The 27,823-nt window shown below is 41.9% G+C and overlaps 1 protein-coding gene across 1 annotated transcript in view; it reads right to left on the bottom strand.

The window, feature by feature from the left end:
* Positions 1–212: 212 nt before the first annotated feature.
* diaph1 (diaphanous related formin 1) overlaps positions 213–27,823 on the bottom strand; it is a 110,800-nt gene continuing 83,189 nt past the window's right edge. Inside the window, exons 18-28 of the mRNA XM_085789864.1 lie at positions 20,647–20,745; positions 20,421–20,515; positions 19,415–19,516; positions 18,730–18,969; positions 18,117–18,246; positions 17,726–17,850; positions 17,412–17,576; positions 16,786–16,918; positions 12,311–12,400; positions 1,312–2,776; positions 213–1,189 (exon numbers count right to left, since the gene is read on the bottom strand). Coding sequence (XP_085645990.1) covers positions 2,589–2,776; positions 12,311–12,400; positions 16,786–16,918; positions 17,412–17,576; positions 17,726–17,850; positions 18,117–18,246; positions 18,730–18,969; positions 19,415–19,516; positions 20,421–20,515; positions 20,647–20,745 — 1,367 coding nt within the window. The 3' untranslated portion in view covers positions 213–1,189; positions 1,312–2,588. The remainder of the gene's footprint in view (positions 1,190–1,311; positions 2,777–12,310; positions 12,401–16,785; positions 16,919–17,411; positions 17,577–17,725; positions 17,851–18,116; positions 18,247–18,729; positions 18,970–19,414; positions 19,517–20,420; positions 20,516–20,646; positions 20,746–27,823) is intronic.

Here is a 27,823-nt window from a genome sequence, read left to right as displayed (position 1 = left end):
GTGACATTGGTATCGGTATTTTACTGCACAACGTGTTTACATGAGAGAGAGAGAGAAGGGAGGAGGGAGAAAGAGAGGGGTATAGAGAAAAGAGCTTCAGGAATTTGCTTTGGCAAAAACACAGGAATACAGCTGAGTTGAAAACACACACAGAGAGACATCAACAGATGATGTGCACAGTGACCAAAGAATAGGACAATCAGATGGGTTTATTAAGACATTTTAATAGTTTTGTGTAGCAAACAGAATGACCATGTGCATTATTCTGTGGACTTATAGAGAAATCTGAGAAAAAAAAGAGTCTCCATTCAAATACATTAAAATAATCAACTGTAAAAATCCACATAGAAAACATTCTCTTACAAAATGGAAATGAGCAAATGGAATGTCTCAAATAAAAAAACAAACTAATATTCCAGTGATGTTCTGGTACTCTCTCTCCTTTTCTATTGAAAACAGCTGGAATGTGGCGCACTCAGTCACCTGGCTCTGTCCACCTGAAGAGATGGACAGATTGTCGCAGAGATGAAAAGAGGAGTTGAGCCTCTGGTTTAAATACAGCTACAAGATGCTTTGTGCTTCAGCGTGGGTGCAGCAGTTTATGGGCTTTTGCACCTCATTATTCTCAGTGTTACTGGATTAAACTGAAGCTGCAGCACTTGATCAGAGCAAAGCGTTCTACCTCTACTGTTCTTACAGAACCTCATTTCTATTCATGTCATTTAAGTGCCAGTTCCTCCATGTCTGAAGACGCTCAGATTCTTATGGAAGATGTCATGTCATCACTGGTGTTGTTGAGAGAAGAATTTCTTTTCTTTTTTTTAAATGTGATGCTAAACTTTAAAAAATAAAGATTTTCCTCAACATTTTAGAGCTGAGTTATATTTAATAAAGACCACTGTAGTTCACCCTGTGGTGTTTTGATCCTGAGACTGGCTTGATATCAGGGCAAGAGTGCACGTTACAGTATTGTGTTTGCATAGGAATAAATATTGCATGGAGCAGCTGACATCACCTCTCAGGATTCCTGTCAGATATTACACCACAACATCATGGCAACATGTATGCTGATGGCTACTGAATACCAACAGAGGCAAGGCCAGACATTCAGCAACTACTGCTGCAGTTCAGTGGGAGGGGGAATGGGTGAACAAGCGCACACACACACTCACACACTCTCACTCTCTCTCTCTCTCTCTCACACACGCACGCACGCACGCACGCACATACACACACACACACACACACACACACACACACACACACACACACACACACACACACACACACACACACACACACACACACAACTAAACAAACATACTTGTCTCAGCAGTTTTTGGGCAGTTTTCCAGTGTGCTACATCCTCAGCAGAAAGACCACAAAGCTGTTTATGAAACCTAACATTTATGACAGCATGGTCGGTACCATACAGTAATTACAGATGGCAACACAAACGCACACTCAAACCTACATGCACAAGCACAAGCAGACACACAAATGCAGGGAGTCAAATTGTGCACACAAAACTAAATATAGGAGGCTTACTGCACACACGCCGACATTCTCATACACAGGAACACACAGGCATGTAAACTGCTCAGCCTAGCTTTTGTATGGAAACACCCTTTTAAAATGCAAACTTTCTTTTTTGGTTGAACTGACTGCAAAAGAACTTCCTCCTCCCATCTCTCTACTTGAGGATGTTCATGTTCATGGATGAAAGAAGGTTATTTTTTCATGTGACTGTTGTAACAACACAGAGTAGACACGTTTATGGAAATCTCCTAATGTTTTATGTGATATGTAACTTGTGCATGGAAACAAGTGAACTAAATCCCGTCTCAAAAAAACCCAAAAACAATTAAACACCAAGGTGATGACTGCTCCACATGTTGCCCTAGTGCAAACTGTGACTGGACAAAACCTGGGAGTGAAATGACAAGACTGGATTTCTATTGGTTGGCACTTTTTTTCAATAATACAGCAATATGATTAACATTTACACAGTATATTAGGCAGTAACATACAGTATATTAGACAATTATAACACAATATCTTCTAGAGGTTTTTTTAAAAAAAGTGTGAAAAGCGCAAAGTGATCATGGCTGAAACATCTGGAGGTCATATGATATGCCAAATTCCAGATGTTCCAAGGCTAAATTTTAAACCGGAAATAACCACAAAATAAAGGGTGGATCCCTGCTGAGTAAGTCTTTGGAATTTCTTAAGATGCCCGCTGATGAAAGACAAGTGAATTCAGTGATGCAGAAATACAGAGAAACAGAAACAGACAAATATACATTAACAGATATGTGCACATGCTGAACAAAGCAAAGTTAACATTTTTATTATACTGGTCGATGAGGGACATCCAAGAGTCGAGGTGAGAGCACCGCTCTCATCCTCTGCCTCTCTCAGTCCTCATAGAAGACACAACCGTCAGTGCTACCCTAAAAGATGTTCCTGTTAAGACAAAGGTCAGAAAAACGCAGGCCTTTTTTTTTGACTAAGATATTGGTCAAATATGATATTGGCCCCTGGAATGTCTAAGAAATTTAGCTGTGGATGTCACTCACTCTGAGTGCCTAGTTGGACCGAGAGGGAGCTACTTCCAGTAATTCCTCCAAAGATTCTGCCCCCTCTAGTTTAGGCTCCTCTTTCTCATCTGACTTCTTCTTCTTTGCGGGCACTTTACTTGACGAAGGTGCATCCTCCTGCATCAGCTCTTTGGCCAGTAGGTTGGTCACTGCATGACCAGCTCGTCGGTGGTTGGCTAAGAAAGAGACAGACAGAGTGGGTAAGATAAACAAATAGAGACATGATAATAAATTACATGCCATGTTCTTTTTTTATCATAAGTCCATGCAGATATGTCACTGCAAGCCATGAGGTGACATATCAATATTGGTTAGCAATACAACAAATATAAAGCTGCAAATATAAAGAGACAATAACTTTGATTAGTCAACCACTGGGCCTCACACACTCACAAGCTTGAGCATCTGAGATCATAAACGTGTGTTTATTGATCGATAAAATACAAAATGCTCCCTTTCTCTCCAACATATGTACATATAGATGCGTTACCATGACACACACAAACCACTGAGTAGTGTGGCTGTGTGTGGATTAGTGACATCTGGAGCAATCCCTTTTTAATGTCAGCTTATACCTAAACGTGATCTTAAAGGTGGAAAAAATGAGGAAAAGAATAATGAAAAGAGGAAAATTATATATTTAAAGGAGGAGGAAAGCGGGGGCAATAAAATGAAGGGAGATCGTGAGTGTGAAAAAGCAAGGAGGAAAGAGGAGGGGGGAAGACGGAGGGTGAGAGGAGCTCGATGATTCATGCTGTGGGAGGATTAAAGAGGCAGGGATGAATGAAAATGAGACAAACATGGATGGAGAGACTGGGTGAGAGAAGGAATGAGCCAAAAGGAATATCAGAGATTACTGGTGAAATAGATCACAGGGAAATTGTGGATGCAGTGAGGAGAGATAAGACATGCACAGGGACGGACAGAGAAACACAACAAGTGTGACAGATTGTGCCCTAAGGATGCTGTCATTTCTACCCTACCTGCTTACGCTGTTATTTCCACACACGCTTGCCTTTACCTCTCCTTCCCTCCCTCTATCCTTTACCACTGCGTGGGAGGACAGCTGCAGCAGCGGCCATTTTGAATTATATAGGTCAGTGGGAGATTGTGTTTGTGTGTTTGCTCTTATTCTATGGTTTATTTCAAGAGCTCTTCTCTCCTGGAGCAAAGGAGTCTATGAATAAAATATCAACACGAGTTGATACAGGACACGTTTGTTATCATGAATACACACATTGATGCAACGTGTCCCTGTGCTACTGATGTAACAGAAAAGCAAATCAATCCATCAGCGTCATGATGCAAACCAATAGAAACACACATGCAGATGAACCATGGTAACACAAAAAAAACACAGCAAGACTTAACACATGGTTCACATGGAGCCAAAAAAAAACAACAACCAACCAAACAAAAAAAACACAAACACAGAGTTACCGAACAGGTCTCCAGAACTAGCTGTGACAAAGACACAATTGAGTCTGGGGAGAAAGAGGAAAATGAGGATTTAGAGATTTAGAGTCAAGCCTCGGCTGGACTGATCAGCACAGACAGCTGGGGTGTCAAACTATCCCCTCACACACTATGAGACACAGACTTCTCTCCATCATAAACACCACTACATGGGAACACTTTCTCTCTTTCTGAAGCTCCTCTCACTCATGTCCCTGTTATCTATTTTTGTCCCGTCCCAAGCCTCCTCTCCCTGCCTCATAAACTTCTTAATTAGAAATTATGCAAATGACCCAAAAACAGGGAGACAGAGTGTGCGTCAGTGTGGGTGTTGCTCTACATGTATGTGTACTGTGCTGAGATTGTCCTATTAAAAAATAAATACATTTTTAAAAAAAAAGGAACCCGCAGAGAAAAGCTCTTCAAAAGGCTGTCAGCCCATCTCCTCTCCTCTCATCCTCCTCCACTCCCTCTTGAGGGTGAAGACAGAGAGGAGGAGGATAAGAGTCAGGATCAGAGGGTTGCAGTATGGGAACAGGATGGATTTAGACAGAAACCTGCAGATTAAAGTAATGTGAGGAAAATTCTGAGCAAATGTCTCTATATTTAAATGTAGTTAAAGGACAATTCCGGTCGAATTCAACTCGGGGGTGTATTTTCATATCATTTTAGGTCTAAAAGAATGAATCTGAAGATTTTCAGTTTAATCGCTCCTGTTTTGCGGTAGCTGCGTCTGTCCGCGCATCGCCACGGCAGCAATGAATGGGAGTGGATGTAAGTTCTGCTGTTTAGGCTGTTTCCAGCCCTCAAAGCCGCAATTTTTTTCCACAGACAGCGTCAGATGGAGACTCAAACATGCACCGAGAAGTTTATTTACTTCAAGCAAGCCGACATGTTTGTAAAACTAGATCTAATTCAAAGTCTCCCGGAGTCTCGCGCGAGACCCAGTTGCCGTGCGCGGTGTGTTCAGGAGCAGTGGGAAAAGCTACCGTTGTGTCATAAACACAGGAATATCAACTCTTTACTTGCTTCAAGTAAAAAAAACTTCTCGGCGCATGTTTGAGTCGCCATCTGACGCTGTCTGTGGTAAAAAATGTACACTTCAAGCAAGTAAAGAGTTGATATTCCTGTGTTTATGACACAAGCGGTAGCTCCTACTGCGCCTGAATACACCAGCACTGCAACTTCGGGCTCGCGCGAGACTCCGGGAGACTTTGAATTAGATCGACTTTTACAAACATGTCGACTTGCTTGAAGTAAATAAACTTCTCGGTGCATGTTTGAGTCTCCATCTGACGCTGTCTGTGGAAAAAAATTGCGGCTTTGAGGGCTGGAAACAGCCTAAACAGCGGAACTTACATCCACTCCCATTCATTGCTGCCGTGGCGATGCAGGGACAGACGCAGCTACCGCAAAACAGGAGCAATTAAACTGAAAATCTTCAGATTCATTCTTTTAGACCTAAAATGATATGAAAATACACCCCCGTGTTGAATTCGACCGGAATTGTCCTTTAAAATGCAGGAACCTCACGCTGCCTCAAGTGTAAATTATACATCAGAAAATAAACAAGTTTAACTCAGCACATCAATTTTTTATATTACCTTGTTTAACACGAGTCAAAGAAAAACTAAAACCTGCTTTAAGGATAAGGATGGTGATATTCTACAACTTTATATTGTCCTATTAATGCATTAGTCTCATTTCCCAACTTTCTAACTCCATGGTGCTCAAGCATAAACCCTCTACTCAATATGTACAATTCAATTGTACTCAATTGAGTACAAATACTCAAAGAAGTGAGATTATATATTTAATTGACCTATTTTAAGTTTATAAAAGTTTCTCAAAACACTTTAACACTCACCTTTCTGAAAAGTGTTACTTAAACAGGACTAAGTAATGCATTTGTTGGGATAGTTGTGGATATGGCTACAGTAAGAAAAATATTTTTCATAATAATCTTTTAAAGCCAGGTTATATTATCTACCACAAGAAATTAGCTGGAACAACATTTCATCTTTCAGATGAGACTGAGAAAGATATTCTATGGTCTAAGCGATTATTTTTAATCTTCATCTCCTGCAAGCCTCCTAACTCTGTAGATGTACAGTATAAACTCACTGGAGTGCTCCTTTTACACGTGGCACCACAAACATAGGAAATTCTCGGCGTGCATGTTTTATCCACAAAGTAGCTCTGATGTCAACTAAATGATCCACACACTTGGCCAGAAGCCTGGCGGTTGCAGCAGTAGGAAACAAGACGTCCAGACTCACAACAAAGGTCTGTTTACTGGTGGGCACGAGATTGAATGAATGTGTTTGCACACTGAGGGGCGAGATCAGAGGCACAAAGAAAGTAGTGAAAAGATCATCTGTAACACATTACACTGCAGGAGACTCAATAATGACTGCCTGATGATGAGGGAAAGAACACTTTGTTTTACAGTGTATGTGTGCTGCCCTTATGAGTGCAAAGACAATGGCAAGGAGAAGAGTGAGGAGAGTTTGCAAACAAACAAGTACAGTGCAGTTTGCAATGGCAGCACAGCTTATACCAGCCCCTCTACCTAACAGATGGAAAACCTGCATGGTGCGACACTAGCATATGATGAGGAAGCAGCCATCTTTATGATCCCGGTTTATTGTACACCGGCTGTAGCGAGGCAACAGTCACATGACAACACGGTAACGGTGCCACGACTAGCATGGTGGTGTATTTGCAGATATGAGGCTGGACCTCCATCATCATCTCCAGCTTAGAGACACATGTCGCCCTCCTCAGGCTACTCCGGGTAACACACAGCTGCTCTGCACTAGAGGACTGTGGGAAAGAGTGACGTCATCCAGCACCACTAGTGTCTCTGGGTTAGTATTGATTGGTGAACATGCGTTGTATAACACTGAATATGCTCAACTGGTGCATGGATGTGGGTTGCTGGGTTGTGTCTCAGTGGATGTTTAGTATGCGTGACATCACCACTGCTTCTGTTGGGTTGACTGATTGATTACCACTCAACTATTGGTCTGAACTGTCCATCCTGTGTGTGTGTGTGTATATGTGTGAACATCTGTGAAAGAATCTTTATGGGGGATCTTTTTTTCTCTTTTTTTGTCAGAGCAGACCGTCTGCAGAGCCAGCGTGTGCCTCTATTGTTGCTATCCCCTTTATCTCAGTGTCTCTGTTGTGATTGGTGCTTTGTCAGCTGCTTGCTACTGTGATTGGTTGCTCCAGCAAAGGTCAAGACCCAGCAGATGGGTCTATAGAGAGTGTTTGGTCGCGTCATTCCTCTACTTAAATTGCTATGAGAACACAAACACACAAATTAGCCTAATGTAGCCAAACTAACAAGTCTGTATTCACACAAAGAGACGCACACCAACCTTCAGCTGACAATCTAAAGCTGCAGAGCCGTGGTATAACAGTGTCTGATAAAGTATGCGAGGTTGTCTGTCCTCTGGAATGTAATGTGCCTGTTTGGGTGTATGTATTGGTATGCAAACATCTACTTTGTGTGTCTTTGTGTTGGCATGCGAACATCTGGTTTGTGTGCACTTTGTCTGTATGTGTTTAAAGGGGGGTAGCGGGCAGTAGACAGACGGAGGGTAGACAGCTGAGGATCCCCCATGCAGTCTATTCATTCTATACAACAAGCACAAACACACACACAGTGAACTGAGGTACAGGTCAAAGGTGAGAGCCGCGGCAGCCTCGTGGCTGTCCATTCAGTCGCACTGCTGTGACACAATGAGCACGACAACACACTCAATAGGCCCTCAGTAGTCCTTTAACACTGAGCTGGTGACGTCTGCAGCCGGCACAGCTGTGAGGGGGGGAAACAAAGAGGAGCAAAGGAGGGACACACTTCATGTAATCGAGACCGTGACGTGCACAATGGCAGTCACTAGCCCCACAGACAACAATGTAAGTCACACTCCAACACATTCATTGCCTACAAACAAGGAGGGATGTTTGCAGTTATAGCTCTGATTACTGAAAATTAAAAAAAAAAAAAAAAGGGGAACAAAGTTGTGTACAGAGTTCAATAGCTTTATTAGCTGGATGTTGCACAATGTGAGCTCCATAAAGGATTAACTTTTGAAGGAGCAAGCAACAAGTTACATCCTATTATGTAAATGGAACCTGCAACAGGTTGGGAATGTTTATAGCTCAGTATTAAGTATCTTCATATTTCTATGGCCCATATTAGAAATAACTGTGTCTATGTATTGTGTTAAAGGTCATCTGCAGGCAACAACTCAGATATATTTTGATGAGACAGAGTTTATTGTTGTTATTGTTGCCATCCATTTGATATACTAATATAATACCAGTATCTGCAGAACAGATTCATAATAATCACACTATGTTGTTGTGTTTTGAGTTGATGTGACAAAACTAAAGTATTATTATAGTGGATGTTTTCAGCATTAAGATTAAGATTAAGTTTGTTTGTCCCCCATGGGGAAATTTGTTTTCACAGACTGCACATGCTACTTTTTTTTTTTTACTTATCAAATAGTGGATTAAAAAAAATAAAACAATACATTGCAAATGTGCCCTCAAGAGTCTTTTGTTTTTTCCGTTTTTGTTTTTTATATTTTTATTTTATATTACCATTTTATAAACCAAACTGAGAACTTTTTCAATTTGTTACACAACTATCTTTTCTCAACTGTACAAGCCAATAATTATGGAGCCCCTTAGGGGACATGGGGGGGGGGGGGGTGATGGGTGAAAAAAAACAGAAGGATGAAGTTTCTCGAGATCCCACAAACTTTTCTTGAGATCCCGAGAAACTTTTGCTACATCACAGACTGTCTGTCTGTCTGTGATCATAGCAGATAAATAAATAGCAGATCTATGGACATTTCTCACTCTAACGGTGCTTTTAGTGCACAGTGCGTGTTTACAGTTCATACCCGATGTCGTTTATTGTGACAGTGTGTGTGTGTGTGTGTGTGTGTGTGTGTGTGTGGGGGGGGGGGATCGGGGGCACACACACATCTGTCTGTGATGTAGCAGATACACGAATAGCTACATTCCTCACTTTGTCTGACTGTTTCAGTGCGTCTGTCTCTCAGTGCAGGTGTAGACACAGACACACACACTGCTCTGCGGTATGATGAAAGTAGCATGTTGTGTGTCATGTAGCGTAGCTTTGTGTACAGTAGCCTGTAACAGCAAACGTGCTGCCAATGGGTCAGCGTCATCTACAGGCTCACCTGTAACATCTGGCCGGACCCTCCAGAGCTGAGCTCTGTCTCACATCAGGCCGCAGCTACTGTCACAATAAACGTCATTGTGTATGAACTGTAAACATGTCTAACGGCACTAAAAGCATCGTTAGAGTGAGAAATGTCCATAGATCTGTTATTTATTTATCTGCTATGATCACAGACAGACAGACAGTCTGTGATGTAGCAAAAGTTTCTCGGGATCTCGAGAAAAGTTTGCGGGATCTCGATAAACTACATCCTTTTTTCTTTTTTTTTCACCCATCAATTTTTTTTTTATCCCCTAAGGAGCTCCGTAAATAATACCTTTCTGAAGTTACCAGAGATGATAGTAAATCGTGCATGTGCAAGTCTCAAGTCTTAACTATAAAGTTGCAAGCAAGTCCTTAGTTATTGTGGTTACAACAAAAAAAAAACGTGACGTGTGGTTCTTTTCTCTTGCTAAGAGGAGCTCACTGCTCTATTTCTTTGTTTCTAAATACACCACTAAAGAAGATGAACGTTTCATTTGTATTTGTAGACTCATTATGTGACATCTGATCTGAATAACACTGATCAAAAGAGTTTAAATGAATAATGTTTGACTGCATGGAAAAGTAATTCGAATGATGTACGATGAGCAACTGGTTGAACTGGATAATATGCCAGTGGCATATTATCTTTCACAGTCTATGAGAGAGGGAAAGATGGAAAAACACATCATTGAAATTATGCCACTTTTTAAACATCTAACAGCTTCAAATATATCCACCCCTATAAAGAACTGTTCATCACATATGAATTTCAAGGACTAAAGATGATTAATAACCTTTTTACCACAGCTGTTACCCATTTCTCTGTCTTGTATAAAGAACATTTTGTAGATGTATTATGGATTGTGGAGCTAAAACACTAAAAATACTCTCCATGCAGTGTTTTTAGCCTCCTGCCTGAGGCTCCGGAGGTTCCAGATACGTATCAGTTGATCCAAAGTCAGGATGTGCCTCCTCCTACTTCAGCTTCACTAAATTAAGATGTCTGACTCAAGCAACTACTTAAACATGTGCATGCACACACACAAACATAGAGACACCCTCCTATTGTGTGGGTGAAAAGACTTTAGGCCCTTCCTGGCTCTAACAAGCTAAGTGGGTTACTGATGAGGGAGCAGTCTTTTCTTCATCAGTGAGGAAAACATAAACAAAAGCATGGCTTCACAACCTCCACATGAGCCATGGAAAGCCCTGAATTGGGCAAAAGAAAAACAAAATGACAAGACTGTGAAGGAGAGGAGACCAGGAGGAGGTACTGAGCAAAGACTGTGATACATACAGCCACTTATACTTTCCTACCACAGACAAGTATGCACAGGGAGGAAGGCTCCTTCTCACTGTCTGCCTCTCACACACATGTTCAGGTATTTCCTGTTAGGAGTGTGAGGTGGCCGCACACAGTATTATGGGTGACTGACTGAGCCCTAAAGTGGGCCCCATTCTTACTCAAACAGGGCTCCTTCCTCCATTCCTGCTTTTCCCTCCTTATCCTCCCCTCACTGCTGCCTCAGTCACTTTAGAGGTGATGAGTCTGAGCTGGTTGTTATTAAGATCTGCTGACTGCTCTCTTTCTGTCACAACAACCACTGTTTAGTGTAATGCATGTTCATTTAAAAACAGAAAGGATGACAGAGACTGAAAAAAGAAAAGAAAGAAAGAAAGAAAGAAAGAAAGAAAGAAAGAAAAGTCTACCCTCTGGTTCTGAGCTATTCCACTCTGGATCACTGCTTCACATCTGGCTTCCATTGAGGGAGGGATTGGGTTGCACACACTCTTCCCCAACCTCTCTTATGTGTGAACACTCAACCCACACATGTGCATGTGACTAGACATACATACACACGGCCTCTCTCACTCTTTCTCTCTCAGTTTATGGGCACTGGACCCTTTCCCACTCACATGGTTGTACATGAGTTTCCCCAACACCAGGAATCATGTTACAAGGTCACTATTCCAACAACTTACATTACCTAATACTAATTTGCATGGTTTTACCAGACTATATTATCCACAAAACATGCTCTATATATAGTTTAAAAACAAATGGAGAGAGAATACTCTAGTCTTCAATGAGCAAATGTGACAAACTAGGAAGACAGTAGACAAAGTGCAGTAGATCAACACATTAGTGGCCTCTCTATGAGCTTACAAACAGAACTGGAGCCCCTGAATGAAAATCAATACAGACCGGAGCTGTGCGCAGGAGTATGTTCTCACGCACAGGACATACTGTAGACTTGTGCCTGGTCCAGTAATGAGCTCAACAGTCTTAAATGACTGTAACACTACAAAACCATGTGAACCAGGTTTCTACTGCCCCCATTCATATTGTGTATGTGTACAGTCGGTTTTGATCTTTTCACATCACACCTGCGTAAGTTGTATGGACTATGACTGAGCTCCCAACCTGTTACAAAACACAGTTTAATGATTCTTATTTTCCTCATACTTTAGTCAGTAGTTCATGCATGTTTCATCTACTTCTCACTGAATGATCTCACATCCTGAAACTTTCTACCCACGCTCTGGTTTATCCTGCTTGGCTCTACATTTATATTTCTCTTTTTTATTTTCCTATTCCGCAACCCCACCCTTACCAACTTCTCCTCTCTTAAGCATTTCACTGCCCACACCCACCCTTGGCACCCTCCCTCTTCATTTGTTGTTGTTAAATTGACTTAGGGACCTGGTAACTATGGCAAGAGAATACTACCACATCCCACAGTCTGTGAGCCAAGCAACATATGGAACAGAGACAGTAAAGACAAACAAATCAGTTGTCGTGTGCTGACAGAAACATGGAGACACTGAAAAAGAGGAAGACGGAACGAATGAATCTCATATGCTACATGTGTTGTGGTACATAATCCATACCACAAATGTGCCTGGAAAGAACCTGAAAAGTGTAAATCAACTAAGACATGACATTTTGAAACATCAACATGTTTTTTTGTGATTTACAGGTGTGCTTGTGTATGTGTACCTGCTTGCCGGGGTCCTCTCTTCCTCCTGAAAGCAGCACCAGACTGCAGTGCCTCCAACAGGCCGTCCATGATACCAGTTTCATCGTCCTCTGTAAACACAACATCAAAACATGATATCAGTAATGCATCTGCAAAATCTAAATCAAATGAACATGTGGAGACATTTAAATTCAAAGTTTTATTTATATATCTCTCTCTCACACACACACACACACACACACATGCAACCCATTTTTCTCAACCATGTTATTTTAAATCAATAGCTTTACCTGACATTTACAGGCATTTTCTTTCTCAACAACATTATAGTAATTGGTTGTTTTGCTAAACCCTCCTCCTATTGGTGCTCCTCTCAGACATGCCGGCACACATGTGTGCAGCAGTGGTATTTACCAGCCACATGGCCACTTTAGCAAATTAGCTATATTAACCCAGATAGGCAGTGACCTAGCTCAGCTACTGTCAGTGCTAGGGGCTAAACACTGTACTCTGAGGGACACAACCTCTACAACACAAACACACCCTTATTGGGAAGACACGCCCACTCAGATCAAATCTGCACATAAACATTAAAATATTGCAAAATTAGTAATTATGGTTTCTGGTTAGGAGGTAGTGACTGGAAAGGACCCTGGTAAATGGGGGTTTGTGTGTGTGTGTGTGTGTGTGTGTGTGTGTGTGTGTGTGTGTGTGTGTGTGTGTACGAGCACAGTTTGTTTGGGTGGCCTTATTGTTTCTGTGTTTGTTGACATCCACATTCTCTGCTCAGATTCAGTGGCTGGTGGCCTTCAATCACAGAGGAGGGAACCAAAGCAAAGGGGGGTCATACTCTATGGTAGTGCTGCTGTGTGTACATGTGAGTGAGTGTTGTCATGACTGTTTTGTGGGCAGGATTCATTCAGTGGCACAGCTCAGCGCACAGGCAGATGGTATTAATTATTTCTATTTGAACCTGAAAAGAGACAGAGGGGTCTGGATAAGGGGGAAGTGGGGCTGTAGGGGGGTTAAAGGTTTATGTCGTCACCTCCCAACCCCCCAACACAAACACATATAGGTCTTCTCTCACACACACACACGCACATACAATATTTAATCCTGCGGTAAGCCATGAAGCAGATGGCCAATGGTCTCGCCTGTCACGTCAGAGAAAGTCTCTGTCCTACACTCCCCTAGCCTTGCACAGCTCACGTACACCCCTCAATGTCCATGTCCTGGAACTGCACAGACAGTTCAATCTGATGTAGGCCATGTTCTTCTCCTTCCGGGGAAACACATCTGGCACATTTCCACTTACACTAATCACATGCTTGGCTTAAACCACTGGTGGAAGGAAGCACACAGACACACAAACCTATTTGTGAAAAATTCACTGGAGGCAGGAGCGGGACCACACAATGACCTAATGTGTATAAAAACAGGCTTATTGTTGACCGACTGAACTTCCAACTAAAAGTAGACAGTCCTGAGGCCTGTGCACTCTATAACATCATACAGTACATAACACTCAAACCCTTTTTATGTCAGGGTGACCTAGGGCAACACTGTTTGATGAAGCCATTACAAGTCTTCTTTCACAGTGAACTTACAATATTTGGTTTGTTATCAAAGATAACAGTGTTAATAATGTGGGAATCATTAGATCATAAATCACAGATTTGATAACAATACACAAGTATCATGTGCTCTTGTTAATTAATGAGTTCTCTATATGGAGTAGATACTTTATTGACAGCCAGAATAAAATCAATATTGAACTGGCCTCAAAAGCTTTGCTGGTAAAGTCAGGCCCAGGATAACAATGCAGCACAAGTGCACAACACACAAACAGCAAGGTATTGCCTGAAGCAACAAAGCACATAAGACGGATTAATTAGTGTAATAGCATTAGATCATGAGCTTTTGAAGATGTCTCTTTGGATCCGATCCACACACAATGTGCAGACACACCAACACATGCTATCTGGTGCGCACACACACATACGCACACACAGGCAAAGAGAGGGAGGACAGCATCGTGTGTGGAGCAACAGCATCCCTAATGGTTGTTCACACAATAACATGTCACAAATGGAGAATTTTACAGAGATGAAATAATCAGCATTGGGGGGGGGGCAGAAAAAAGTAAGTAAGAGTAACAGAAGTAATGAGTAACAGAAGGAAAGACAGTGTTCAGTGGAGTTGAGAACAGATTTTCCCATTTTCTTAATGTGTCATGATTGTGCCTCTCCTTCACAGCCGCCTGGGGTAAGACATCAGGCTACCCAGGCTTATCCCATCTGATCCCCTCTCTCACCCTGTGCCTTTCTCCTCTGCTCCTCTAACCTAATTTTTCCAAGAGACGACAACACAGTCTAATCCTCAAGAGAGCATCTGCTGCTCCACTCTCCTCCTCCTCCTCCTACCCTCCCCCACTCTACTCCCTTGCTTGCTCTCTGAGTGGAGCACGAGCACTCCCAGTGGCAGTTCCCAGACCAGCAACCGTGTGGGTGTGTAAACCAGACATGCACACACCCTTTCCCACTTACAAAGGAACAAGCCTCAGACAATCTTTTACAGGCGGTACTGACACCTAGCTGTAGAAATACGGAATAGTTAGTTTCCATGTAGTTTTGGCATACATCCAAGGATGAAATGTGTGTATGACAAGGAGGGATGGATTTTTCCTTACAGTAGGAAAGAGCATCTATCAGATCAAATTACAGATAAGTTCTTACTTAAACCACTGATGGTAAATATGGACCTTTGGCTGTGGCATCTGCCAGTCTGGCATGCTGCATACTGGCCTTTCATGTTTCACAAGACTAATGTGAATAAATTAATTCCTAAAAGATAAGTAATAATCTAATTTCCTAAAAGATACTAAGTAAAAATCTACAAAGACTAACAGAAGTGTGTTATTCACAAAAGCCATCATCACATGCTCAGCACATGTGAGGCTCCTCTGAAAGAGCGTCTGTCTGTCTGGCTCACAGAGGAATGACAAGGCCACAAATGGCAAACACACAGTGACCTTCCGGGCTTTAACCAACAACTGGGATATTATGTTTACACATTCAAACCGTTCATGAGATAGTATGGGTATGTGAGTAGAAGAGTGGGTAATAGAAAGAAAAAAGGGAACCAGGAAAACTGTCAGCGTGCGAAAGACTGGTTGCTGAAAACAACCATTGTTTAACAACCATCCAGTATGAGGGTTATAAACAAATGTGGAACAAAGACCAGGTGTGTGTATGCCAGATTTGTGCGTGGTTGGATTTAAATAGGGGGGTGTTGAATGACTCCAGGCCCAGGGATAGTCAAATACGCCACCTGTATGTAAATTATCTCTAGCCCACTAACGCACATACACACATCTTTGAAGCACTATTATGTTCCATTCATGCATGCCTCTCTAGAGAGTGAACATGAAACCCGACTACCACGCTTTCTACCACAAAATGTCTCCTCCATACTTTTAACACCGAGATGCAATATTCCAAGTGAAGTGCTGTTTCTTTAAGTGCCCTTTAAATGAACGACAGACATAGGGGGAGAGAAAGGGGGAAAAGAGGAGGGAGTGATGGAACAAAAGTAAGGAGAGAAGAGGAAAAGCCAGCTGGAACATGGAAAACTAGGAAAAAGGCCAAAAAGAGTTTTTGTAAAAGAGGTTCACAAAACAGACACACACATGCAGAGCACAGACACACTTTGGCTAACACAAAGTTTCTGCGACACATAGGCGAAGAAAAATAGACACATTCACTAGAAAAAGACACAGTCACTTTGTCACACGCACACATACACAAATACACACAGACCCAGTGCATCGGGGGTTGTGGTAAATTTTTGACTGCAAAGTCCCAAGAGAATCTGAGTGGAGCCAAAGAGAGGAGGAATGTACAGAAACTAGGTCACAGTCTAAGAGAAGGGGGAAAAAGTGTCTGAGCATAAATGTGTGTGTCTGCAAGGCAGGATTTAGGTTTTAACTGTGTGCATACACGAATGATACGAGCGAGAATTTCTGTGCATTACATAGAACAATACACTGCCAGCTCTGTTTCTAAGTAAAAAAGCATCTCATAGAGGGTAAGAAATATGTTTGTGGTGATAAAGAGATTTAGGCTTCCTTTGAATTCTCTTATGGAAACAAATCTCTTTTTCAGCAGAGGAGTGAAAAGAGGTCACACAGTACATCCTCATTGCCATCACTTTCTGTGAAGCTCTGTTGTTACTTGCTTACTTAAAAACACGGGTCATCTAGATTAGATTAACTCTGGTCTACAAATATTCTTTCACACACACACACACACACACACACACACACACACACACACACATGGACAAACACACACACAGACACATATCCACAGAAGTGTGGACTCTGACTGCCCCCAACTGGAGTCTCAGGGAAATACAAAGTGCAAGATGTGGAGTGTGCTGCTCTCTCTTTCAGTCATATGCAGCAGGTAAAGTGATATTAAACAGCAATTGTGACCTGCGTTGATGTCAAGGAGCTTGTTCTTCTTTTGTTTCTCCTCCTTCTCCTTCTCTGCTTTTTCCCTGGCCAGCTTAGCCCTCTTGATCTTCTCCTCAGCCTCCTTCCGTTTCTGATTCTCCTTCACTGCTTGCTGTAAGGGGAGTAAGAGAGATGGATAAAACACCAGATGCTGTTCAGGCAAATATAGGTTGAGCATATCAGTGTGGATAATTAATATTATGTTGAAAGTGATTCTCTGAAAACAAAGTCAAAAAAAGATGGATCTGCTGGGTGTTTTTGTATGTAAATAAAACTTCAAAACCAGTGGATGGCGGTTATCCACAGTAACTGGAAGAACAAGTTACATCCTGCAGGAACCCTCACAAATACATGTATAAACTGATAATATAATGGAGTCACTCTCTGTCATTATTATGTCAATACTAACAGGTGTACATGCTGTTTTTTTTACATCCTGGTTTGACATTTGCCTTTCATCTACCATTTTGTTCCCAGCTTTTATGTCTGTCTGAGAAAGAATGTTTTCTGAATGTGGTCAGGAAAGACTAAAAGCCACCACACCCCTCATTTTGAAAAATATCAGAGTTGACTTTGTTCACATACATGCAAAAATAGTCACACACCTGGAACATATTTTTGAAGGTGTTGAGGTCACCAAAGAATTCCTCTGCAGAGATTTTTCTTGGGTCAAAGACAAAATATTCTCCCAGGTCAGCATACTGCTTCTCCATATTCTTATGCATCAGATCCAGCTTTTCATACTCCTTATGGGCACTGACTACAAAACCGTGGAGACGTGGTGTTAAGGAACATAGAAACAATTTCTCTATCAGAATAAGACATTGAATTGAAAAGTTGAGAAAACGTATAAATTGAATTTCTGTATCCAGGAACTGCTGAGCAATTCAATGAAATACGCTATTGAATAAGAGGATATGGACATCTTTTCTGCAAAGTGGTCCTTGTCATTTTGCGGAGGAGGGAAGGTTTCCAGATCCTTTTCCATGTTCTTGATCTGACGTCCCATCAGCTCTATGTTCTTCTGAATTGTCTCTGCAGAAACTGCAGGGAAAATAAGGGACATATAGATTACATGGTGCGTCTTGGCATCCACATAGCTAATAATGGGCATTGAATATGTTTTTTTTTTCTTCATATGACTAAGCATGCCACTGTAAACACGAGAAGGGCGCCACACTTTGTTATGCAAGATCAACAGAGGACTCTGCATGTTGTTATCAACAAGGGCATTAAGACTGGTCACAATGGATAATGCTTGGTTGGTCAAGAGATGTACAGTATACAGGTCAATTAGACGTCCTGTGTACCTCTGCTGGCCTTTTCCACATGGATGAGCTCATCCGGAAAACTCATGACTTCGGGATACTGCTCCTGGCACACATCAGCCAGGAAATGGAGCAGTGTCTGCTTCAGATCCGCTGACTTTGTGTCACGCAGCTGATTGAAAGAAGGATTGATTAAAAGAAGATAGACTGAGGCAATTATTCAAAAGTTTTTTTCAATGTCCTCAATGTGTTTTTCACGCTTTCCTGTTTACAGTAATGTGGAAATGGATGTGTGAACCTGTGCGTGTATCTGTTAAGCTTATATTAAATAGGGAAAAGGGAAAAACCTGCATAGCGTACTCTTGTCTATGTAGGCATTTCCCTGCAGACATAAACTCTTCATTCAACTATATAACATGGAATAACATGTAATAAGAACAGATTCTGTGTCTGTTTAGAAGGAGAATCAGATATAATTCAGTGAAAATATGAAACTTTTACTCTTGTGGGGCCGTTTCAGATTTACTACAGGTCAGCATGTCTACAACTTGACCCTGAGAAGTAAACAACATGTAACACTAAATGCAGTTCTAGTCCAAGCGTTCTGCTTGTGTGTCTGTGTGTGAGTGTAGTATGTCTATGTCTCATCTCACACCTTGCACAGGTATGATACGGTGAAGCCGAATGCTTTTCCATTGCGTGAACCAGCATTCATGTAATTTCCAACGAGAAGGATGATCTGCATTAGCTTGGCGAACGTCTCGCTTTGCCTGAGCTCCTCGCATGCTGCTGTCACTGAAACCACGTCTGGCTTGATGTTGTTCAGCTGCTCCTCAAACTGCAGCTTGAACAGGATGGACTGAAGCCGTGGGGTCAGTCGCTTCACACTGGACATCTGGGGAGAGAGAAAGAGGGTGAAGGAATTGAGACCCACTGGTATGGTCTTTGCCACATACAGTAGATTGTGTGTGTGTGTGTGTGTGTGTGTGTGTGTGTGTGTGTGTGTGTGTGTGTGTGTGTGTGTGTGTGTGTGTGTGTGTGTGTGTGTGTGTGTGTGTGTGAGGGAGAGTGAAGGGGATTTCATCCATTACTCACATCTTCCACAGTTGAACAAAGCAGTCTGTGTTTGACCCCATGAGGATGTTCTATGTCTAATACACTGACAATGGTATGACTTAATGTCACCACTTTATCATTTCCCATGCCTCATTTGCCATCACACTGATTTCCTTGCTAGGTTTGTGGGTATGTCATGCTCAAGTCAGCAGGGGGTTTAAACTATTTCTCTTTTTTAAAAAAAAGACAAATAATAGTGATGTTTTATGCGTGTCACTCCTCACCACTACTCCAAACTGTTCAGACTCAGCCAGGTCATCATATTCATCCTTCATCTCTCCCAGGACACTCAGCTGCTCTGATGCTGGTAGTTGTTTGATCAGGTTCTACATTGTAACAAAAAAAGACAGAATATACATGACTGAGACGACATGGAAACACTTACCGGTATGTTTGTGCCACTAACTGTATGTGTCACAAACTAATCCTTCACAAAGACATGGGTCTATACAAAATACAAAGGCAGACTGATTGACCCTTGAAAGAAAACGCCTCTTGGTTACTGAGCAGCAACCTCGAAGTGGGCAGAGACTCAATGACTTGCTGAAGGACACATGAAAAGGCTGGAGTATACTTGCTGGGCACTTAGCTCCCTGTAAATTGGTACATTGGTAGGAGTATTTGGCTGCTACAGCCTCCAGTCTGAGAGCATGAGATAATAAGGTGATAGGAGATATTTACTTTTTAACTTTAAGAATGCTGTATACATTGCAGAGTGGCAGAGTGTTAGGAACAAACACAAACAAACTAATATATCAATAACCATACCAACTATGTTTGTTGTAATATTAATTACCAATTTAACTGAATGCATGCAAAAGCCATAGAAGTGAAATTACATCCACTCCTTTTAAACAGTAGTCTTTCCCTTATCCCCATTACTACTGTATTAGCACCAAATTACCAAAACCTGTAATCTGTACAAACACAATGACATTATGAGCTACCTGCATTATCCACTGTCCATTAACCTCTACTACTCAACTATTTTTCTCAGAATTACACTTGCAATTTGGTATTAACTACACTGTGTTATTAAAAAAGAGAATGACAAAAACTAATTGTTGAGCCTTCCCTGGTGTGACACTTAAAGCACCGTGTTCTCATCATTTTCATAATTCCACAAATAGTTACAGATGGTTAAAAACAGATTTGCCTTTAAAGGCACCACAGAGAAATATTATGAGACCTTGTATACAGACACCAAGGCAGATCGTAGTTGTTCAGTACCTGAACCAGGGACTCTGTCAGGATTTTCTCATCGACCTCCAGGACGGCATCCCTGATCTTTTCATAGGGGACACGAAATGATCCCAGGAAAATGGCTGCATGAGCAACACAAACATAAACAGTACAGTTCAACTGGGAGTCGGTTGAATATAGTTTATTGCTAACATTTTGATGAAGGAGCTACTTGCATGGTTTCAAAGGTGTGAATTTTTGCTGGAGGACTTACAGAGGTTCTGTGAAGTCTTGGCATCAAGAATCTTCAACTCCTTCACCTTCTTCTTCTGCCCCTGCTTCTTGTCGTCTCCGCCATCTTGCTCCTTTTTGGCTGATAAGAGTCATTTGGAGGGTGATGGGAACAGACAGAGAAAGACAGAAGAAAGGGGAGACTTTGTTAGAGATCACACTTCTTAGTAACTTTCTAAACACATGATGATTAGTACTGCTGGATAGGAATAGAAATACTGTTGCATAGAGGGACAGTGGTGAAATCAGTGGGTTCTGTAAAACAATGAGAAGTGGGTTAGAGGGATGGAGAGAGGGCCTGTATGATGGCTATAAAAACTGACGGACTTGGCATGGCCTTCACTTTTTCACTCTCCCTTAACTGTATGGTGTCATGGAGGTGTGAGGATTATTGTATCAGTAGCCTGAGGTAAGGCTGAACCACAATGAAATGGCTGTAATACTAGAGGAAAGATGTCCCTAGTGTGTGTAGGTCTCGTAAATATGGACCGACGTTTGTTAGCTGAAAGCATTTAAAGTTTGCAGTCAGCTTACACACATACACGCATAGATATACAGTACATTCTCTTACACACACACATACACTTGACAAAAACACTTCACATTAACATGCTCTGACAAGGTCAGGATTGTGACTGTAAGGATGTGTCAGTACGTGGGGGGAAATGCTCTCTAGATGAGAATTAGGAGTGAAAGATGAACAAGCACATGGGCTTGACCACATAACAGCCCACTGTACACAGACACACCAGAGCTAAGGTCAGCGGAGCACTGGATGCACAGTTGTTTATTTGCCAATATCATCAAACCACTCTCGCTTAGTTTAACATACATTGGAAAACGAAGCACAAATGATATCTGTCATGATCGGACTTCAAATTATTAGTGGTAACAAAAACTAAAACAACCATTTAGTCAAGTGTGTATGCCAAACATTTTCTGGTTACAACTTCAAGAAATGTGAAAAGTTTTATTTCATTTATATCATAAATACAATGTTTTTTTTCCCCAGGTATGAGGCAGACCAAGCCTCATACCTGCCCTAAGAGGCATGGGGTAAATAATGCACCACTGGTATAGTCTTAATAATATGTCTCAGTCTGAAAACCACAGCTCTACTCGTGCACTGAGTACAAATAAATCCTGTAGGAAACAAAGGACTCAGCCATTTCTCATCCCTTTGTACGGCGTCCGTTTGGCAAAAAGTACAATAAACACAGGAGCTTGTTCATTTTTCTCACATACATCTGTTCCTCTTTTTCTATTTCTCTGAGCATGACTTTTATCTTTACTTGGTCTCTCCGTGGCCTTGTCCTTGTGTTATCTTTGTATAAACCAGACAGGAACAGGGAACAAGAATTACTGTCTGGAAAGCAGCCAGACACAACGCTGCCTGGTACAGCATATAAAGTATTGAGTATGCGGAGCCTCTTAGTCACTTGCTGTCTGAAACACACAAACAATATGAATCAAAATATGTCCCTGTGCACGGAGCCACCCACCTGTTTCCACTGCCTGGTAATGACCTCATGAAATTACATCACAAGCTACAATTAAGTTGCAGTATGATCTGAAAAATAATGGCAGCATGCTATGGAGACAGGCTGACTTTTACTTATTGCATTTACCAGAGTTACTAATATCTGTTGTCCATGAGGTTTATCCTCAGCTCTCTATTTTGGATTTGTGGCCTATTTCATATATGTCAGTCATTCCTCAATCTTTTCTGACAATGCATCCACCTTCGATTGCAGTTTGCTAGATTAGTGATAAGTAGTCTCACTCAGGCAGCAACACTAAGTATTCTCCATGCAGTCACAGAGACGGACGCAGCAGCATAACAACTCATTCATCCATCCGTCCATCGCTCCTTATGTCCAGTCAAACAGTGTTTTGTCTCGATGCGAGAGGCCAATCAGTTGGACAGTGTCCTCTCGAGGCCCAGGCCTCTTAATGAGCTGCTCATCTCTCCATTAAGCCGTTCATTCAGAACACACACATACACACAAAACAGCCAGCCAGCGGACAGTGGCCTCAATAAGTCCCATTGTTTCACTTAGATCAGATTCAGCTTTATGAAACTCCACTCTCACAATCAACCATCACTTGTGTCTAAAGTTTGATCCAAACTTAAGGGAATAACATAACTTTTTACTGTTCGCATTTCTGTGTCAGAATAATCTGTCATGTGTATCACTAACATGCTTCAATAATTCTATTGTGTGTCCAGCACTCCAGCCATAGACCCTGCTGAGGGCAGGAAATCACAACAGGAAGTCGACCATTACACACACACACACACACAGGGTAGGAAACTATCAGGACATCTGAGAGGAAACAACATAAACACAGCTGAAAGATTACGGGGAAAAAAAAACTCAGATGTTTATTTGTGGATGCAAGTCACTTCCACTGAGGATGGCGACACAAACAGGGAGACTGATCATGACAAAATAATTCACGTCAACAAAACAGAGTCACGCAGAAAATGAGGGACCTAGTGAGAGAATTATATATCCAAATGTAATTATAATGACATCAGCAAAGGCTTAACATCTTCACACCCTGTGTACTTGTACAATATCTCTCCCAATACTTATCTCTCCTAAGAAGCAACAGTCCAGTCAGTCTGGGACTTAGTGACCTAGTGACAGCATCATGTCACTAGGTCAGTGTGTGCGTGTGTGTGCAGCTCAGAGAGATGGAGAACTGGTGAGGGAGCGTGTGTGTGTGTGTGTGTGTGTGTGTACATCCGTGCTGTAGAGCCAGCTGCGCTCCAGCCAATGGGATCAAGCTTAGCTATGTTGACATCATGGCTGATTCATAAAATGGGGTCTGGTGTTCAGATTGTAAAATGGCTGCTCTGTGGTTTCCACATGCACACATCATTTCATTTATGAGCTGATGGCACCTCTAGTGGCGGCTATGGAGCATTACACCATGTTAAACTTAGTCATTGTTGGGGGAGGAGAGGAGATGACAGAGGCAGACCACATGTGTGAATAGACACACACACACACACACACAAGCACACACACACACACACACACACATATGTAAAAATACTCTAACACACTTGTGGAGTGCTGACATCTTAACATCCACATGTTTTATCGTCCCAGCTGCCTTTTTGTTAAACCACCACACAAAGAAGTATCCTTTTCTGGGAACAAATCACTACCACCCATTTTAACACACACACTCACACACACACACACACACACTCACACATACACTTCTTTTCCTGGAACACCTCCCCCTCGTCTCCCCAACAGCTGCTTGGCACTGAGAAATAAAAAAGGGGGGGGTTGTGTGTGTGTGTGTGTGTGTGTGTGTGTGTGAGTGCACTTCTGCACGAAAACATACGTGTGTGTCATGAAAGAAAAACTAAATTCTTCCATTTCAGACTTCTGGTTTCAATTAAAAAGAAAAGGGTAAAAAAAGAAAAAGAAAGTGAAAGAAGGGAAAAAAGGAGAGATGGAGGGGGAGAGGAGGCAAAGCAGGGGTACAGGGCATCATGAGGAGCCAAGTCATGCAGAGGTCTCTGTCAATATGTAACTAAGCGTGTGCGTGTATTTGTGCGTGTGTGCGTCCTTGTGTGTCTTCCTGCACAAAGAGGAGTCTGTTTATCAGTCAGCAGACCTGAGTGAGTCCTTCACCCCCCTCTCCCTCAATCCTACTCTCTTCCTCTCTTGTTCCATCTGTCCTTAAAAGGAGAAAATGTGTGGAGGGGAAGGTGATGGAAAGCCAGGCTTGGAGAAAGAAGAGGAAAAAGAAAAATACAGATCAAAAGAAAGAAAGAAAGAAAGAAAGAAAGAAAGAAAGAAAGAAAGAAAGAAAGAAAGAAATATAATTAGGAGCACAAAGAGAGATACAAACAAACAGAAGAAATAATGTATGGAACATGTTCATCCCTGACCATTTTGAACTATGGCCTCAACTCAAATAATAGTTTCAGTCCTCTCTCAGGAGGCACGGCCTCTTCTCTTTTCTCTTTCTTTTTCACTCTTTTCATGCAGTCTATTCATCCAGTCATCACCACTCCCTGCTTGTGGAACGCTACAGTTTATTTTTAACCCACTAAAAGCTTTCAGATGATGTACTCCATTGTGTATCTGTGGCACCGAGAGTGCTTTGATGGGCCCTCTGGTGGCAGGACAGGGGAAAAACACAATATTAACTTTATATAACTTCAGACTAACTTTTTTTCCATTCAGCATTCCAGGGCTGGAGATTGTCTAAACTGGAACAGAGCGGAGGGTTTATAGTTTCAACATCAATATCTGTGGGGTGAGCAGTTCTCTGGAAAAAGTTGCTGAGGTTGCTCAAGAGAGAGAACCACACAGAGACACAAACACATCTTGTGCCAACTTTTAACATCAACAAAGACTAAACACATTTCAGGGAAACTTAATAAGAGAACATCTTATGTTTTTGGACTTTTTTTGGAAGTTTACTTTAAGAAAGCTGAAGTATTGGTGCTAAGACACAAAGGAGAGAAAGAAGGGGAGAGGAGGGGGGGGCTACATTTCTTTGTCTAAAGTAAACAGAAGGCCAAAACAGTGGCAGACAGAAGGACAGCTGTAGCTTTGGTCCCTTTAAACTTTAAATGTCCAGCATGCTGTCACTCTTAAAATACGAATGTGTGCGTGTGTTGCTATGTAAGCGTGTTTGACAGAAGAAGAATAAGGGGGTTTCCACGGTAACCTCGGGTCTGAAAGAGCCCCTTCATCCTGTTTTTCACTATGAAAGGAAACGGGGAGAAAAGATTCCTGACTGTGTGTGTGTCTGAGTGTGTGTGCGTGCATATGCATGTGTGTGTATGTGTGATTGTGTGAAAAGGACCAGATGGCAGGGTGGGGCAAGGGGGAGGGGGGACTTGGGCAGGATGTGGGAAGGGCCAGGATGCAGGGGGAGGGATTATGGGCGTGGTTAAGTCCTGCTCACTTGCGCTCCCCTGGTGTATGAATAGTGCAACTGCAGCTGAAATTATCTGAACTGGTCAGATTAGTTATTAGAAATTAGATTTTAACACTACATTTGCTTCAAAAGCACAAAAACACAATCACAAAAAAATACTCAATATATAAACTTAAATTATTCAGAAAATCTCTATGATTAAACTTTGTTTTAATTAAATAGAAAAAAGGGCACCGCACTTCACAGTTTTTGTTTCTCATTAGAAGTTTCAAAAATAGATTTTTTTAATGTCTTGCCTGTTGGAAAACAGTTGTACTGATGTCAAAACATCATTTTTACAAGAACTGGTTTTATATGAGATACAATTAGATATATATGACCTGAGATTTAATCTAAAATGCACATCAAATAAATCTGGGTCTGTGACAACACAGCATGTTGTATCATTAAGGCCCAAAAGAAACATTTAATGATCAAATAAAGGTATTTTTGAGAAATTTGACTTATTAAGTATTACTAAGAATTACTTTGTCCATATATTAAAAGTTACTTTCAGAGTGAGGAGATACTACAAACTGGTGCTCTGATTTATTTTATTTTGGTCATATTTGAATGACAGACAACTTCTGTGTATTTCATGCTGGAACACAATATTCACAAGCACACTATACTACAAGTGTAGCCTATAGATTAAATTGTTTTTTATTTAGATACACTGGCTACAGGAGGCACAAAGTGTGGGTGCTTCAGTGAGGTTACTGTTTATATATGGAGCCACAGTGCCCTCCACTGGTGAAAGTGGTGTACTGCTGTTATATGGTGGAAGTCAAATCTACACCTGGATACCCGGTTTATTACCTTCACAGCCCGTCTCCTTCACCATTCAAGGTGTGTGCATGGATGTGTATCGGGGAGAGAGAGGCAGGGAGAGACAGGGAAAGAGGAATAAAAGCAGAAATAAAGAATAAACTACTTGAGACTGTGTTCATGTGACAGTTTAGGTGGTACAAAAGGAGGGTGGGGAACAACACACCTGCAAAGACTGTACACAAGTGTTTGAAGGGGAATTAAGGGACAGAGGTTTGGAGGCAGTGTGTCCGTGTGTGTGTGTGTGTGTGTGTGTGTGAGTGTGTGTGAGTGTGTTGTTCTCTCAGGGCCATTCTGACCTCCCTCTGCTCTTCTGGCCATGAAGGTCTTCAGCGATGACGCACACACGGCACGTACCGGCATCACTGATGAGACACACATACACACACACGGAGTATGCTGCCTGCATTGCTGATAAGGTGCACTACAGTCGACACACCGACACAGCACTACCTTGAACTCGAATTCGCACTTGCTGAAACCACACAAACAGCCTATAAATCCCCATAGCAAATAACAGAGGACACAGACAGACCTCCCCACCACACACACACTTGCGCACTCACTCACACACACACTCAGAGAGAGGTGAACCGCTATGGTGTGCTTATTAAATCAGTCCTATATCAGCCAGTCTCCTTGGGACAGCAGTAAAGATTTACTACAGCAATTACACTGGCTAATTACAAGGAGGAGAGACAGAGGGAGAGGGAGAGGGAAGGGGAAAAAGAGAAGAAAATCAAATCAAAAGGAACAAGAACAAATAAAGGTGCAAAAACTGAGGCCACAAGAAAGTAAATAAAAAGGAGAGAGATAGAGAGAAGTTAGTTTAAGGACAAAGACGATGCTGATGTGACCTTGAGACAGAGACACCTGAGCCTTGAATCAGGAACATGGAGACAACACAAAAACAAAAATGTTCAGTGTTCAACTCATAAACCGGCTGTGTGTGCGTGTGTCATCACGTGTGTGCGTGTGTCACTGACTGAGTGACTCACTGAGTATGTCAGTAGTTTTTCTGTGGTACTCTGGTAGTCAGTGTGGCGCTTTGGTGTTTGTTATTCACAGTGTGAATGTCCTTGACGCTGCTCTGGCCTTCACAGCACAATGCTCCCTCTACGGGGAGGAGAGTGAATTACATCATTAAGCAGGCTTGCTCGCTGTTATTATGAGTGGTATCAATCAACCCTGATCCTTGTTCCTTTGCTGTAAAAAAGGCACGCGGTGACATTTGCAGCCAATTAACATACTTCATGTAAGTGTGTGTATGACACTGACTGATGAGATTAGTGTTCTTACAGATTTGTGAAGGTCTGACAACCTCAAGGTCTCTCATTGAATATAACCTATAAGAGAGTGGCAATTAACATGCG

This window comes from Trachurus japonicus, chromosome 10, assembly GCF_045865225.1.
Source record: "Trachurus japonicus isolate A0001 chromosome 10, Traja_1.0".
NCBI lineage: Eukaryota > Metazoa > Chordata > Actinopteri > Carangiformes > Carangidae > Trachurus > Trachurus japonicus.
Note: the sequence above shows the minus strand (reverse complement) of the source record. Positions and strands in the feature narration are given on the sequence as shown.